The sequence below is a fragment of the Geospiza fortis genome, unplaced genomic scaffold (genome assembly GCF_000277835.1).
Source record: "Geospiza fortis unplaced genomic scaffold, GeoFor_1.0 scaffold13, whole genome shotgun sequence".
NCBI lineage: Eukaryota > Metazoa > Chordata > Aves > Passeriformes > Thraupidae > Geospiza > Geospiza fortis.
In genome coordinates this window covers 2,625,058-2,642,579 of record NW_005054384.1, presented here as the reverse complement: position 1 = coordinate 2,642,579, position 17,522 = coordinate 2,625,058, and the positions used below count along the sequence as shown (strand labels likewise).

General features: G+C 37.3%; 1 protein-coding gene across 1 annotated transcript in view; it reads right to left on the bottom strand.

Moving 5' to 3' along the window:
* PIK3C2G (phosphatidylinositol-4-phosphate 3-kinase catalytic subunit type 2 gamma) overlaps positions 1 to 17,522 on the bottom strand; it is a 191,272-nt gene that overhangs the window by 99,773 nt on the left and 73,977 nt on the right. The window contains exons 16-17 of the mRNA XM_014308778.2: positions 10,477 to 10,570; positions 9,293 to 9,387 (exon numbers count right to left, since the gene is read on the bottom strand). Coding sequence (XP_014164253.1) covers positions 9,293 to 9,387; positions 10,477 to 10,570 — 189 coding nt within the window. The remainder of the gene's footprint in view (positions 1 to 9,292; positions 9,388 to 10,476; positions 10,571 to 17,522) is intronic.

The following is a 17,522-nucleotide window of genomic DNA, read 5'->3' as shown; positions in this document are numbered from 1 at the left end:
AAACTTGAAAGAGAGAAACTTGAAATTACAAGTGGATGATGGATGGGGATGGCTGAATGGTTTTTTCAAGAGCTGGGGCATCACGGGGTGGCTTAAAGCCTCGTTGAAGACTGGATTGTTAATTCTGTTGGCAATTGTAATTATTGCCCTGTGTCTCCCTTGTCTGCTTGGATTTTTGCACCAGGCCCTGCAAAAATCCTTGTCAGCTGTGTTTATTGCTCAAATACAAAAAGGGGGAAGTATGGAGAGGCTTGAGAGCTGGCCTGCAAGCAAAGCTGAACTAATAGAAGAAATAAGAATTGATGATTTTTGAGTGTATCCATAGTAAGGAAGAAGACAAGGCCGTCAGCATGGAAACAGATTAGAAAAGATAAATGAAAATTTTCGTAAACTAGACCACATGCATAAGTAGATGTGTATACGTGCCTTATTAAATTTCTGTAAAACTTTTGCCAATTATATTGAGGCTAATTGCTTTGCACCAATGAATATAATAAGTTATTGTGATGCAGTTAATGACTTAAGATCACCCTTTGTTAAGAGTATATAAGCTAGAGAACATACAGAATAAAAACCTTTTTCTTTTTAGACCCTGATCACATTTGTGTGTATCATGTCCAACCTAACAGTGACAGAGATGTACCTGAAATAACAAACTTTGCACTAGGGATTGTCTCAAAATGTGCATTGCCCTTCTCTAAGTTGAACTGGAAGCATGCTAGGGACTTGCCTTAGAATGGATGGGATGGTTTATAGCAATGGAGAGGGGAAGGTAAATTGTTCAAAAAAGAGCTCAGTATGGCACTCACTGGCACACCTCAGCCATGAGTCTCTGCTTTGCCATCTGCACTGACAAGCAGAAAAATTAGGACTTTTTGACATGCCATCTGAATGTTTCCACCTAAGCTCCATGTTTCTCTGAAAAGCTTTGATTTTTTGATGAACATTAAAAAAAAAAAAAACAGTGACAAATTCCTTGCTGCTTTGCATTATTCTGTCAGCCACCCACCGTTGATGCAATATTGTGATAACTTATCTCTGAATGCCTTTACACAGGAATAAAGGCCTTTTGGAGAAAAATTCAGTTCTTGTAGTCTGATTTTCTTTCTGAAACAAAAAATAATGTGCTGAACTTTACCAAACAGCATCCTGTGTATTTGACAAACACCAGAGAAAAGCTAAAGGATAATTCAGCTGTCTTTTGACAGAGATCCCTGTGGCTTGTATGACCCATTGGGAGGAATTTTACAGGTTTTAGATTTGGAAGGAATCTGAATTCTTTTCAGATTTACTGGTCACTTTGTGTTGTTTAATTCAAGGGTCCAACATCATCAGTCATACCCAGGTGGGCTCTTTGCTAAGAAAGCACTGAAGGAGACAATGTGAGACAAGGGTCCCTTGAATAATTCTTTGTTTAAAAGGAGGTTATTACAACATCACAGCAGTGTTGTTCAAGCAAAAGAGCCAAAATCAACCCATCTGACAGCTCTTTCTGTTCTCTCAAATGGTTTTGAATTTGGTCACCATCCAAATGACATAATTCTGATTAGAGACTAATATACCATTGAGTATGGGTAAGCATTCTGAAAGCAATTAACATTCAGACAAATATTTTCAAACAGCAAGGGCTTTATGAGTTTAATCCTGAAATAGTCATCATCTGCAAACACCTAAAAATACTGAATTATAATAATTCTGCACTGTTATCCTGCCAGGACCTTTTATCAATCCTTACCATCTCCTTCCCTTAAATATTACCTTTTATTCTAGTTTATTTATTTATTAATTTTAAAATGTGTTAATAATTATATTTGGGTTTGCATTAGGGAATTCTTTTCTAAGAAAAGTTACCCAATACGGAGGAAAAATTACAAAGTCATTTTCTGCTAAATCGTGCCCTGATGCAACATATTCAACAATGTCTAATTCATGATTCTATTTCTTCTAATGTTTCAGTTATTTAGGCAAAGGTCCAAGGCCCAGTTTTCATGGTGGTGGAGAGTGATGACTAAACCTAGAAATATTAACCACAGAAAACACACAACTGACAGCAACATTAAGCCTACCAATAACTCATTGCATTGGATGTCCTGTAGCCACTTGAAGCCTTTCAGTTTATTCATATTTTTCCTTGAAGTTCTCACTGCCAGTGTTCAGAAATAGGAATGATTTACAAAACTCCAGCCTGTCAGACCAGGCTGTGACCAACAGCCAAACTATAAATGAGTGCTGCAAACATATCAGTCTAAGGAAATCTGGGCCTGAACTGCATTTATTCAAGTCAAGAGGCAAAAATTTTGTGTTCCAAGAAAAATGGATTGAAAACAACGCTCTGAGGTAGCTCAAGACAAATTATGTCAAAAATTGGTTCAAACAGCTATAGTTAAAACATGAAAATTGCTAAGCTGGAAAGAATAAAAGACCTATATCAGAGTAAAACTTATAAAATGCTTTACATAATGTGATGCAATTTTGAAACATCTGCAGACTCATTTTGAGTACAGTAATTGCCATTTCTAGCAAAACAAAAGTTTCAAACTGAAGAAAGAAATGTAATTGTTTTTCTCCAAATATTCCCAAAACGTTAAGCTTGAAAGTGAAATCATGAAATACAACTAAATTAATTTTTTTTTAGATACTACATCTGAAAAATCTGTGGTGAGGCATCTTCTCCCAGTATTTCACCTGAGCACTGAGAATCAGGAGCACCTGGGCTGCAGAGGCAACATTTCACCAGTGAAACACAGCACCAGCTGCTCAGCTGAGAGTCACAGGAGATTCTCCCCATGCTGTTCACTTTGCAACTGAGGATTTGTCTCTCCAAAATCATTAGAATTTGGGAAATTTGCATCATCTCTAAATTGCAGCTACTGTTATTTATGATTTGGACATCTCAGATCATTGAGGTTGGCCACTCTGTATCGGCCTAAAGAAAATTTTCATATAAAGAAACAACTTCTAGGATTAGAGCAGGCATCTTTTTCTAGTAGTTTTTCACAATATAAAAAAAAAATAATCAAAGTAATTCCATATCCTTCAAGTTCATGACTGAAAATTACCCATGTGAGGTGACAGAGCTAGAGGAACGTTTTCTCAAAATTTTTCCTGACTTATTACTACTCTGGTTTACATCCCCAGATATCCCTCTGGGACAAGCAAAGATGACATGAGGTATCCATCAGCAACGATTCTGGCTCCCTGTTACGTTTTTGAAAGAAGCAATAATAAAACATTTTAAATGGGAAAATAAGGAAGAAAGGCAGAGATGAAAGCTGTGACACCTGCACTAAACCCTGCTCTGAGTCCCTCTGTGCCCCCCCAGGGAAGTCACTGCAGCCCATCACGAGACATGAGAGCACCACAAGGCTCTGTGCAACCCTTCCTACAGGGCAGATCCAAGAGGCAAACCCACCCTTCATGTTCAGCTCCATTACTGGAGAGGTTAGCACAGATAGGACTTGAAACTCGGGGGGAGCTTTCTGGCATAGCTGAAAAACCAGATTTGTCAGCTCCAGAATTTTTAACTGCAAAAGGAGCCAAATGCAAAATAAATCAGACAAGCTGTGTGTGGAAAACCAATGCACTGAAAAACTTCTTCCTTAGTGCTACCTTATAAATCATGAAGCAGCGAAAAGAATTAAAGCTTTTCAGAACTCTGTCCCCTTTTCCAGTTTATCTTTGCAGCTCTAAATAGGTTCACTTGTGCACATACACAGTGGTGTGTTTTTTCATTACAGTAACATGCACTAATAACTGGCCTTTAGAGACTTTTTATGCTTCACTTGACAACGTTAATCCTCCTTGAATATGACTTTTGGCATGGAATTTCCTTTGTTCCAAAGGTGGGACACACACAGAGTTATCTCTGTGTTCAGTAACTTATTTAGTGCTGCTGAATATTTGCCTGCACCAATAAAATTAATGATGCTTCACTCCATGCTCACATTGATGTATGATCACCAGGGTCCTTCACCTCTTCCCTTTTATCTGGAAAAACACCCATCATTCCTCGATTTCTAGACATTCAGGAACACATTCACTCTACTAAGAATCATTAAAATCATTAAAAACAGACACACACACAACCCTGTTATTTATCTCCTTTGTCAGTGACTCACCAGATTTTCTCATATTCACTAAATTACAAAAAGGCATAACTTTGTGCTTTATTAATTTTTAAACAGATTTCTTTTTTTAAAAAGCTGCAATTTTCAACAGTGTGGAAAAACTAACTCCCTCTTCATACTTTAAATGTTAAAATGCCATAATTAGATTCTTTGTTAACCTTTCCTAGTCGTGTTTTCAATTTGATTTTTTAAAATTCTTTGGACTTTATTTTAATTTTCCTTTTTGATAGAATTTTGAAAGTTTAAAATGGGGTCTTGCCCCACAGTCCTCCAGCTGGCACCTTCTTTCATCAATTCCAGCTGAGGTCAAAGCCAGTCCACTCCTCTGTCTTTAGAGACAGCAAAAAGTGACCCTAAAATGCTAAATACTTTTACTAAGTACTAATTTTTTTCTTAAGATCTAAAATGTGTTTAATTAAATGTAAGATATGATTTTGTTGATTTATATCTACCATTTTCTCACTAAGTCAGTAACTACTAAAGGTCAAACCCAACAGTTGTTACTTCTTCACAACAATCTCTTTACTCCCTTTGACATAATCTTTTTCTAAAACTGGAGTCTGAGAAAATGGAAAGTCTGTAAATTAGGAAACAAAATAATTATCTGTCTGTTGTACAAGGCAATAACCCAAGGCCCACACAGCTAATAATGAAGCACTCAGCACAGAAGTTGGCTGAATCATTATCTCACACAAATAATGCTCTAATGGTGTTATTTACTAGACCTTTAAGTAACTAAAGAAAAGAAAAAGGTCTCCAAATGATTGGTGTTAGATAAACAAGAAAAAATTATGATTTCAGAACTAGAATCCCAAGGTGTGATCTACGGCTGATGTTCTCTGCAGCCCAAAACATAAAGATCACATCAAGTTCTTTGAATTCCAACAAAATTTACAATCACCACTAAGGTGAATCAAAAATATCCTTGGACTGGCTATTCCTACACAGGTTCAAAGTTACACATATGATTACATGTTTTTTTTTAAAATTCTGCTCAGTAAAAAGGACCAAATTAATGCAAAAACAAGAACAGGCATCTTTTGTGTTGACATTCATGTCATTTTAATGGGCTGGGGTTTTCAGCCTGCTCTGAACAGCTAGTTGGGAAGTTCATTTCATAATTAGCACTCGATAACTTCTGACTGTCAGAGAAGGATATGATAATGCAGGAAGAAAAAGATCTGGAGGATGGTCATCTGTTTAATGTCCAGATAATTAAGAGTGTTGGACAAAGGAGTATCTGCTTGATTTATTCCTTCTTTTGAACACTTTAAGTAAATTATGGTTAACATAGACCAGTTCTGACAGTTAAAAATATATTTCCTTTCAGAAAATATGAGGCAATTGTTCCAGTGCTGGAGTTCTGAATGAAGCAGTGGTAATGATTTTGGAGAAGAAGGTATTGAGGTACAAACCTCCCAAGAGCAGAAAATGTAACTGGGGTATTTTTAAACTTTTATGCATTGCTGTTTTTTTGCTTCTTATAGTTCTTTTCCTGTATATATAGAAAAAAGTATGTTCTAGCCATAAAATCAATAGTCTGATTCACATTGTTTCCAGTGTGCTGAATTCCACCAAGTTCCTTTTTAATCTCACATTCTTACTTTTCTACAAGATGTGGACTTGGAAAAGATAGAAGACTACTCCCTTTTCTCTTGTCAGTCAACCTGCAGTTCAGAAATGCCAAAAGGTGGCAAAGTTCTCCAAAGTGACTTAGAGGGCAAGCTACAAAAGAACATTTTGTCATCAGCAAGGTTTTCACCTGACTTTTCCTTGAGCTAAGCAAACCAGATTATTGCAATTTACAAACACTTCCACTCTTCCATGAAGATGGTGCTGCTCCCTAGCACCACCTTCAAGCAGCTGCCACAGATCCTGGAGGACATTTCCCCCTGTTATTCAATCTTCCTGTGGAAGGCAACCATCTGTGAAACATTCTCCTGGCCACCTGCTGCCCCAGCCAGCTGTTCTGGCTCCACGCTGCAGCTGCCACCTGTGACAGCAGCTAAAAGCCAAAAACACTCAAGCAAGAGGGAAACCAACTGGCAGGAAGCCAGGTGGATTAAAGCTCCAGCACAAAAGCTGACAAAAACCCACCTGTGTGTGAAACATCGAGTAGTAAAGAGAAAAGCACTGGCTTTCAGCGAGCAGAAGGGCCCAAAAGGGCTCAGCAGGTTTCTTTCCCTTCAAGCAAGTTTTTGTGCTTTGCTAGAACCAGTTTAATAACTTGACACCTTGGCTCCAGGGAATGGGGAAACTTGCTCCAGCCTTCTTGCCTGCCAGGAGCTCTGGTGGGACTGGCATCAGAGAGAAAGTCTGGAAGGTATTGGGATAATTCTCCATGTCTCATGGACATTGGGAAGTCCTGAAATAAGGTTAAAATGGGATTTAAGAGATACACTACTCCTGTGCTGGCAGACTATGTATGGGCAAATTTTAGCCTCCTTGGGAAGGCATTCAGAAGTACCAGGGGGAGGTATAACACTGATGGAGGCAAGACGGCCCAGATTCCTCAAGAATTTAGAGAATGGAAAAGACACAAATGATAAGAGAAAACCCAAACATTCAAACAGGGTGTAAGATCCTTCTCAATACCAGAATTAATGGAATAAATCTGCAACAGATGGAAGCAAAGAACAGACTGAAACTGTCCTGACAACAGCTTGGGACAACAGTATGTCCCAAGAATGAAAATTCTCTCTGTTCTGTGCACCTTTGCCAGTTACTGCCCCATAATTGTAAAATAAAATCTTCATACAAACTTATCACTGCTTGATGAAAATAAATTAACAATTTACTATCATTAACATTTTAAAAATGATGACATGGTACACCACTGTTGGGTAGCTGCTTATCTCTGACCTACATGGAAATTGAGTCAATTTGAAATAATTGACATCTTGTTATAAATAGTATTTGTCATTAAAATAAGTTATAGCGTCCACAGTTGCCACCTTTTCCAGTAATTTCTAAATTTAAAATAGTATTGTAAAACATGGAAGCTCACATCAGCTGAATTTTCCCCTGTGGCTCTGAAATCAACTTCAGCAGTTTTCTATATTGCATTAGCCTTCTTTTCCAAGTTTTATTTTGGGCAGGTACAGTGTGCACATTGTTATATTATTTAACAGTATTTGTATTGTAATGTCAATCATTATAATTAAAATAAACAAAAAACTTGTTATTATAGGGAGTTTTTTTACCAATCCTTGTTTCTTGATAGCTAATTTGGTAATGAAACAGAACGTGACACTTGAGAATAAAATATAACCTAATCACATTTCTTAAAAGAAGTTATCTGAGTGTACATGCACACATGTTCTCCCCACATTATTAAATCACTGAACTTCTTTTAAAAGTCTCTTTAGAAATAAGTGGAAGAAAACCTCTGCTTTCCCTTACTTTTATAATGACTGAAATCCAATTTGTGAAGAAAATACTTTATCAATTATTTAAGACTTTATTAATAAAAGCCACAAAATTACTGGTAAACTTTCTAAGTAGAATTTATGGGTTGGGAAACTCTTTTAAAATACAGGAGCAGGAACATGAGTAATTACATAAATAAGGTAATATTAGGTAGAAAACAGTTTACAACTGAAGAACAGGGTGGGGCAGAATAACCAAAAAACCCCTAAAGTGTAGATGGTGAATACAAGCAGCAATTTTTAAGAGATGTCTGCCACATTTCTGTTCTCAGTTTAGCTTGAAACATATGAACTAAACACCTAAATAAAAGAGGTACCCCAGCATGAACAGGGCTACTACCAGCTGAAAGGCAGAAAATACAGTGAGAAATAACCTACCTGATATGGATGTAGTTACGCTATAAAGCTGTGTATAAAATAAATTTATTTCACCACTTTACATTGCACTGTGCCAGATAAACATATATATCCAGGATGGAATAACTGCTCTGTATTACCCAAGGTTATAACATCAGACAGTTTGGGCAAAATTTGGGGAAAAATAGGGATTTGCACTGGGAGGTAAAGAGGAAGAAGACTGCAGTCATTTTTCTTCTGAGAAGAAGAGAGAAGCTAAAGAAAACACAGTCAAACTAATGATGTTCCCCTGTCCACTGAACTCTGGATATAATTTCTAATTTTACAAGAAAACTACCAGCTCTGAGGGCATGTTTAAACCTCCAGACTGGATATTTTATATTCAGTATGACTAAGTTTGATATTAGTAGAAATTGTCTCAGGCATATTTCAGGCACTGTCGAAAAATGGCTGGCTAAATGTGGTTTCTCTTTATTTGAAAGATATGCTCATTAAGCACATTATCCTACCTATTTCAGTAAAACAAACACATTAATAATTCTGTTTTATTCCCACTAACACTTCCAGAGACCATGCAGGTATGAAAGTATTATTTATGCTCTTCCCAACCCCACACTTCATCAACCAAAATTAATGCATTTCAAATTGTTTTCTTTCCTTTGGAGGGAGGAAAGCTTTGGTTTAAGGGATCTGAACCAGGTGAACTGTAAATGAAAGCTCAGTTCATCCATCATTACTAATTATGGGGGAAAAAAAAAAAGAAAACACACAAGAGTTTGATTTTCAGATCACAGGGCAGATGCTGAACCATCAAAAAGCCACATTCTTTCTCAGAGAGCCTTGAGGTAACAGCACAGCAAACAGAGTAATTCAATAATAACAATAAGAGGACCCCTTATGTTGGAGGTAGGTGGTGAATGGCAATTTCTGCCAGGCCTGGTACATCTCCACAATCATGGAAAGGAACTGTTGGAAATTCTACCTTTGCAAGTCAGACTGATATAAAAATGGGTAAGACATACATTTTGACACACATGACAACTCTGACAACTTCAGGAAGGTCAGGGATATCACAAAAGCAGCTAGCCTCCTTTGAAAGTGAACCAACTGTAAATTTTGGGGAAGGCCACTTTTGGCTCAAACAAAGAAAATGCTGAAAAACCAAATGGCAGAACTTCCCCCTCTTCCTCCTGCCCAGGGCCAGGATGAAGGCAGAGATATGTGAGTCTTTTATACAAGTTTCCCATACCCAGTGCTGAAAGGGAAGTAGCGAAACTTAGTTTTTCTGTTGATTTTAAACCAAAAGAGGGCTTATCACCAATGGAATCATGGATAAATTTCACTGTGACAGAAAATGACTGTAATGGCAAATGGTCCTACCAGTAAAGCTGATGGGCTACTTGGATGCTCTGAAGAGAACGACTCAGCAGGAGTTTCACCAGAGGGCTTTCAAGACTCCACTCAAACTTGAGCACCTTAATAGAAAAAAATTATAATAAAAATCCATTTTTTTGCTGGCTTTGGTGTCTTTCCTTTATAACAGAAAGCACTCAGTGCTTAGTTTGAACAAAGCAATCAATGGAGAGTTTGCTCTGGCAATGCAATGAGCAGAGAAACTTCAGTTCCCAAGGATCTACCACCAGCTCTAAGACAAGACAGACACCACCCTGATTCTGTGTTAATATCCATATAAATATGCACTTAAAACTATCACTGCTATATTTAATTTTTTCTCTGATTATCTGGCTTGGAAAATAAACTTATTTTAGAACAGAAGCTGAGGAAGGTGAAAGGTCACAGCAGTTTGTGAATGCTGTAAAGCTGTGAAGGTTCTGCTGCCTCACAGGAGTGGATTACATGAATATATTCATAAATGCACAGAGAGATATCTATCTAGATAAGCAGATATCAAAAACACAGAAAGAACCCCTGAGAAACTCTGCAGTGTGGATAGAGGGTCATCCATACGCAGAGTGTTACCAAGTGAGGGGATAAAGCTTCCAAAAGTTCCCGCTCAGCCCCAGCACAGGACCTATTCAATCACCAAGTGTTTTGGAACCAGTGATGCCATAACTTGTAAAACATTAATTTTCAGTGAAATGCAATGTACATCTCTAAAGAGACAACTGCACACCAAATGTCCACGTCACTCTGTGTTGACAGTGGTTTGCTCAGTATATGTGGTATTAAAATCCCAGCGATTAAAAACTCAGATATTAAAAATTTTGTAGCAACAGCATTTCCTTACTTGACTACAATGAATAACTGTCACCTGAGCAGAATTTCTCTTTTCAGATGCACTTTTTACTTTCCTTTCTTACTCGGAAATACCTTCATTTGCTATCTATAAAAGCCCAATCAGAATGCCAAAACAATTCCATGCTCCTTTGCTGGAAACAGTCTCTCCCTCAGCCCTGCTTTTAACCCACTCATTGCATCAGTGGCATTGACAAGACTTATTTGTTCCTCTTACAATGTCTTAACCAACCTGAAAGCATCAAAAATATTTAATGAAGTTATTGATCTGGACTGACGGCTTCCTTGGCTATCAATTTCCTCCTTACCTGAACCAGCTGTGGGAGGTATTCTAACAATTCATCATTTGACACATTTTCTATTTGTTGGACTGCTGCCCTGCGAATATCTTGATCTGGAAAACTAGAGAAAAAACAAATAGGCATCATTAAGAGCTACCAGACCACTGCAACTCTCCTGAGCTCTCACTGATATAAAATGTTAGAAAAACTGATTTTCTCTCAAAATGGAACAGGAAAAGAAAATCATTAAATTTGGTTTATTGTAACAAGAAACACACCACAGATGACTTAATTGGATTGACTGTTACAGTGTCACACAGGGGAAAAAAACCCCAAAAACCTGAACTTCAAATAACTTTTTGAATTTGAAATAGCACGTATTGTAATTTCCCAAAATATAAAGCAAATTACAGATCTCTTGCTGCTCTTTCTTACCTGAAATAGGAAATTTCTGAGCCGTGTGAACTTTCAACAGTCACTTGAAGACTTCATTTGTTCTGAGCAACAATACAAAAGCTTTACATTTCCTATACAAAAAGGATTCATTTCAGATAATTTATTCCCAAATCAGCTCTTCTGTTTTCTGTCATAACACAATCAAAAATACTTTTTAAACAAAAGCAATTTTGAAGTTGAAAACACAGGCTGGGTATTTGTAGGATTTTATTATGTGAAATTTGGTAAAAAATTAACACCTTCCTGAGACAGGCTCCAAGTCAGTGAGACAGACATTTCTGATGAGAAAATGTTTGAGAGCTCAGCACAAGTCACATTCTCAACTAATTCTGGTTGAAACCAGGGTGGCTGTAGCCTGGTATAGATTTTGTGATGGAGCTCTCATCATAAAATTGATAAAAAAGGAAAACACAGTGTGGCAGCAGTGATAATGCAGAAAAAGAAGGCTGGATAATATAGATGGTAAAAACATTTTCCTTTGGAACAGAATGAAATTTTGATGTAACCTGATTGATCGAAACTGACTCTTAACAGAACATTTTCTCTCTTCTAAGAGAAAGGGATAGAAGGTATACAGTGTCTCTTTTAATATTTGAAAGCCAAAAGATAATCTTTTAAGGACTTATTTTGAACATATAAAAGTAATTTCTACCTTTTCACGTTTTCCAATTGACATTAATCGTTAAAGTTTGGGCTCGGTGATCTCCGAGGTCTTCTCCAACCTCAGTGATTCTAGGATTTTGTACACAGGGAATTTCACATCCACAGCAGTTGCCTAGATTGGCTCAAATTTGCCTGATTTGCTGTGGTTCTACTTTAACACGGAAAGGAACAGATGTGCTCTTCTATGCGTGTCTGCTACATGGTGTCACCCTTTTTTGTGTACCAGTGCCTGCCCGATGGCCATTGCCACCCAAAGAATATTTTCTGTCTTCTCCTGCAGCAAACTGGAAATGTTCCTGAAGACCTTTCAGTTACCAGGGGTGCAAGAAGGGTCAACTCTGCCTAAGGGACAGAAATGTCTTCAAACAGCACCACAGTGAACTGGACATTGCTCAGAAGAGCTGGTGGGCTTTGATCCAGTTCCCCGAGGGTGAGCACCTGCCCCACAAAAAGCAGCAAATCCCCACCCTATGAACTGATATGGCCATTAGGCTCTTGGGAGAGATCTCTGATTTGGCAGTCTAGGCACACAAAAAAAGAAAAAATGATGACTAAAGGACAAGGGTTATCCTGTCAATTCACCCTGAGGAAAGTCCTTTGAAATCAGACCCTTCATGCACAGCAGGAGATGTCACAGGCCAACAGTGTCACTGCTTCAAGAGCTCAGCACAAAACCAGGCTGCTCTCTGCTCACCTTCCCACCCAGCACCTTTTGCCAATAATATAGAAATAAAACCTGAAGTAAAACAGAGGAGGCAGTACCATATTCGCAGCAATGACTGCTTGCTGCTATCAAGATAAAAAGAGAAGAAATTGTAAAGCTTGGTGCTCAGCAGTATAATGGCACCTGCTGCTTGAATCTTGAGCTTCTAAGTTCAATAAAATCAGCTGAAGCAGAACAGTATGTACACTCTGATCAGAGAATTAACTAGAGGCCATCTAATAAAAATGGGGATATTTTGATTAGAAAAAAAAACAACAGGTGGAAAGTTGGACTTGAAAAAAATGGTTTTCAACCACTTACACTTTTCAACCATTTACACAACCATTTCAGCCTGTAACACTTTCCAATACCCTTTAGCAATGTGATTCAGGTCTTTTTTTCCTAGGAGGATTTGTTCTGTGATGCAAAACTTCTTTCAACCATTTACACAACCATTTCAGCCTGTAACACTTTCCAATACCCTTTAGAAATGTGATTCAGGTCTCGTTTTACTATTTTGTTTGTCTGTTATGGCACATATTTAATGATGTTTCTAATATAGTTTATAATTCTTTGTATAATGCCAAGAGGGCCTTGATGGGGAGAGGAGGAATGCATCATAAATAAATTATCATCCTAAGCCCAAATTAGATCTTTGCAAGGCTTATTTTTATAACTTATTTATTCTAGACAACCTATTAGGAATGAGAAGTTGTTACTTTAATATTCACATAGCTATTTAGAACAAAACATATTTGAAGGAGGCCTATATATTAAACAAAATAATCCCTTCCATATCATCTTATTTTCTACTTATGCAATTGCTCCAAAGGCTTGTGTGCCAAGCATGTGCAGATAATATGGAAATGAGTCTTTCCCTTCCCCTTCTTGCCTAGTTCAACAGGCTACTGAACAGTGAAATACACTCTAAACAGGCACAAGGCCAGGCAGAAAAATGTTTTTTACTTAGTTACAGCTTGTCCTTACCAGCAGCCAAGATCTCAACTCATGCAATGCTATGAGGACAGAAATTCCTATTTTTTTCCAGCTAGACAAAAAACAAGAAAATTATTTAAATCCCAAACTTTCCAGAAAATTCAGCAGCTAACATTTCATTTACTTAGGATTGATTTGGTGTAAGTCAAAACCACGGCAGTCACCAGAAGCAGTGCCAGGAGATGTGATTAGGACATGACAGGCACTGTGGTGAAATACCTGCAGGGAGCTTTGCTTCAGGAAACATGGCTCTTGTCATTCTTCTTCAATGAGATTTTGGTAATTTGTTGGTTTTGGTGACTAAACTGTTTCCTTCAGCTTGTAAATCTTGAGGTCAGCCTGAGGCTCAGCTCAGTCTTTTGAACAGAACGGACAATTAGCCTATTTTTTAACTACCTGACAATTTGCTGATCCCTAGATGCAATACCCATTGCTTTTTTGGAATTTCAGTGTTGTTCAGGGCCACAGGTACAAGTGCAATATTGAATTTGTATTTAAATATTGTACAGAGGCACAATATTTTATTCTATTTGTTTTCCCCTTACATTTGTATTTGAGCAAACATTTAACAGCCTCAGAAACACTGGAGTTAAAGGAAACTCTAATGAACTCCACTAGTATTACATGGTGCTATGCTATTCACGCTTGCATACACCAGTTTATTTGCTAGAAGCCAATAAAAGGGGATGGTTTAGAAGCAAATCTGAGTAAAAAAATCCTTTCACATGCCTGGAAACTGTGCCATCTTGTAGTCTGGTACTTCATTAGGGCTGGAAGGGTTTTTTTCCAGTGAATAATCTTGCAAATGTTTGAGTTGCATCAAATCTGATTTTAGTAATCCATAAATTAGTCTTGATTAGAGGACAAAATTAATTGGTTTTTTGACTCTAAGTCAATGCAAGAGAAATCATGTCAGGCCTAAGAAAAAGAGCTTTATATTTTGGATATTAGAGGAGAGCTGATTTCCAGGGCTTGCTGCAATGAACATGTAATTATTTATTTACACATGCTGAAAATTTTGAAAGCAGACAAGTGAGACAACTCTATCACAACAAATTCAATATTCCAGTCTTTAAGGGGACATTCCTCAGAAATAGGAGCTCATCTGTAGCACAGTCTGTCTACATTAGATCAATTTTTGGAAGGATTTGAAGTGACAGAATTCCTCACATGTGGCCTCCGCCTGTGGTTTCAGAGAGGCAGGACCTTCAAGGACTCCTCTTCCTAAGTGCTTTATGGTTGTCACCAAAGTATCTGGGAATTTAGCTAAAAAACCCAGATTAAAATGAAATTTTTAACAGTGCTTGTAAGATTATTTTATTGTATAGTTTCAAAATGGTAACTGCCATCCAGGTTTAGGTTTCCACTCACTTATAGTTGATTGTTTTGGTTTTTTTTCCATCAACAAGCAACTTACTGGTCAATAAATACTTCACTGAATAGAACCACAGTGTTTTGGTTCTGCTCTCTGTGACTAGAACCCAAGTGTTCCCCATTTGGCTGCATTGTAGTATCTTGCAGTTTTCTTCTTTTGGCCAATTTAATTGCTCTCTCTTAAAGCAATGATTACTCCGCAACAGAGATCATGGCTTCTTACATATTTGTTTCAGGTTTACACACATCAGAAACGTCACAGGCTCTACCAAAAAAATAAACAATATGTAAACTACAGATGTTGAGTTTAGTCCTCAGCTGCAGGTCACACTGTGCAGGACTTCAAATGTCCTCTTCACAGCCTGTCTCACAATTTGGATTCTTCAGAAATTATCAAACTGTTTTCCTCTCATTAAGCACTCATCTGCTTAAACTCAACACCCTTTTTGCAGTTTTGTTCTCTGCATGATGCCAGTGATTGACAGCCACTTGTTTTTTAACTTCTTAGTAGATTATTAGATCTCCCTTGAGACTTTAAGATGTTTTTGTGACAGTTGAATTTTGAGCTGGGTGAACATAGATTACAATTTGCTTTAGAAGTAAGGAAAACTTCCAGTCTTTGATTCTTTTCATACAGATAGCCAGTCAGGGGCTATTTGTCTAGCTGTACCTTTCAGCTAAATCAGATTCAAACAGAAAACTAAGTACTGCTGAGCTGTCCTGTGGATCTGTGAAATTCTCTTGAGATTTTAGCATCTGCCAGTGGTGAGCTGACTGTAAATGAGAAATAGATGTGCATTTCATTTTTAACAGTTTTACTAATCTAATTTTATTGTGCTGCCTCACATAGCCCTGTGCTGGAATACATTTGTCAGGTAAGTGAAACTGCTCAGTTCTCTACATTTTCTGGCACATGATGATCTCTGAAGAGAACAATGTAGCCTTTCAGAGGCCTTTTCTAAGGTAGAAGCTTGTATCATGCCACTTATCTGTGCATTTCCCTTCACATTTTAAGTTCTGTTGCATTTTCAAAAAAGAAAAACTTCAGTCCATGAAACAAGGGCAGAAACAAGGGAAGCTGAACTAGCAAACCTGTTGGAATGAGGATAACAACAGAAAAACAAAAAACCTTGGAGCAGTAAAGGATATCATGCCAATAATAGACAGGGAAGTTTTGTGAGGCAGTTTAAGAATTTTAAAAACAATTAGACAGGAAGAGAGAAGAAATTACTAGAATAATGATTAAGATGTGTAGTTTTAGCTTAGAGATGAGGTAAGCAGGATTTTCTGTTTGTGGTATTTTCATTCTTTTGAGGACTTATAAAGAAAACACCATGTGAGTGTATGAAGGTTAGAAAAAGTAAGGACTAAAGGAAAGTACAGAAGGATAACAAATAACATCAATAAAAAGGACACTGCATTTTATTTTCTTTTTCTTAAAAAAAAAAGAGGAAATTCACTCTTCATTGTGAGAGGTCACATGAACTATTACCCAACCCCACTCATTGCAAAGGTCATGGTCATATTCACTCATTTTTCTTTGGCTGATTGATTGGCAGATAGATCTGTGAATTTACTCTCAAAAAATATACTTTCAGTGATGCTCACAGAGATTTTCTACAAGAAATTCTGAGTGAAACAACTAAGAATAAGTTTAAGATGTCATGGCGACCATATGGTGAACCATATCCTAGGACAAGAGTAGGAAGAAATCAAGAAAAAAAGTTTCCATTTGAAACCTGTATGATCTAGAAGCCTCTTCCCACCCTAGAGACAGACTTCTCTGTTACATTAAAACTGAAGATTAAACCATGGAAAACACGATTATTTATATTAAGCTTCCTGACTAGAGTGCACATTTATGCACAGAAAACATGCAATATTCTACATAGTTGTATATTTGTCCTACTACAGAACCTTCATTTATTGCCAAGAAAGCTAAAAATGTTTAAAAGCAGTTAAAAAAAAATAAAGAATTCATCACGTGCCACTGCTTAAAAAGAAGCTTGCATCACCATCTAAGTTATCACTAAATTTCATGTATATTAAGAATAAGCAGTTTTAAAGCTTGATCAGTAACATGTTCTGTACATCAAAGTATCAAACTAATTGTGGAGTGTTGCTTTGTTCTTATCTTATTTCTTTGCCTAAGCCTGTGTTTGCTCTCCATGTTGATGCATAACTACAGCCAAAGAACAAGATGCAAACAGGCAAGGTATGCTTTACTGCTATCTGGTTTATAAACACTCTGCTGTATTTATAAATACTCCATTGTGAGCTCCAAGGGAACATTTTAAATTCTCCTTTTATTGAAACAATGACAATCTGATTCAAAAATTCTAAATCTGTTTGGCTTTCAAAGCTATAAGAACAAAATTTGTTCTTCAAGGTATCACATTTTATTTTAATTATTGGTTAGACATCTGAACCTCTGAAATGCCACAGCATTCTGCTACATAAATCAAGAATAATACTGTGACAGTCACAGGCTGAGGGATACTAAAACCAAAACTGTGTCTGGCACTGATTTGCCACGTGGTTTTAAAGGAATGTCCTTTCCTGTGCAGTTGCCCTGACAGAATTAGAATTCAACAAGAAGTTTCCAGGAAAATTTTTAAGCCTAACAGGGAGGTTGCATCTTCACATCCACATGCTACTTCAAAAAGTTCTCTCTGCAAAATGGCTGCAGCCATGCACTATGCTGGAAAAAAACCTTACATTCCATAGCTGTTTCCAGATTCTAGCTCAATTTCCTCATTCCCAGCCACGACACCTCACAGGGCTGCAAATGTATTCCAAATGGGCCAGGAAAAAAAAAAAAAAAAGCTGAAATAGACATTTGCTGGTTTGATCAATGAATGTACTTGGACTTTCCAGTAAT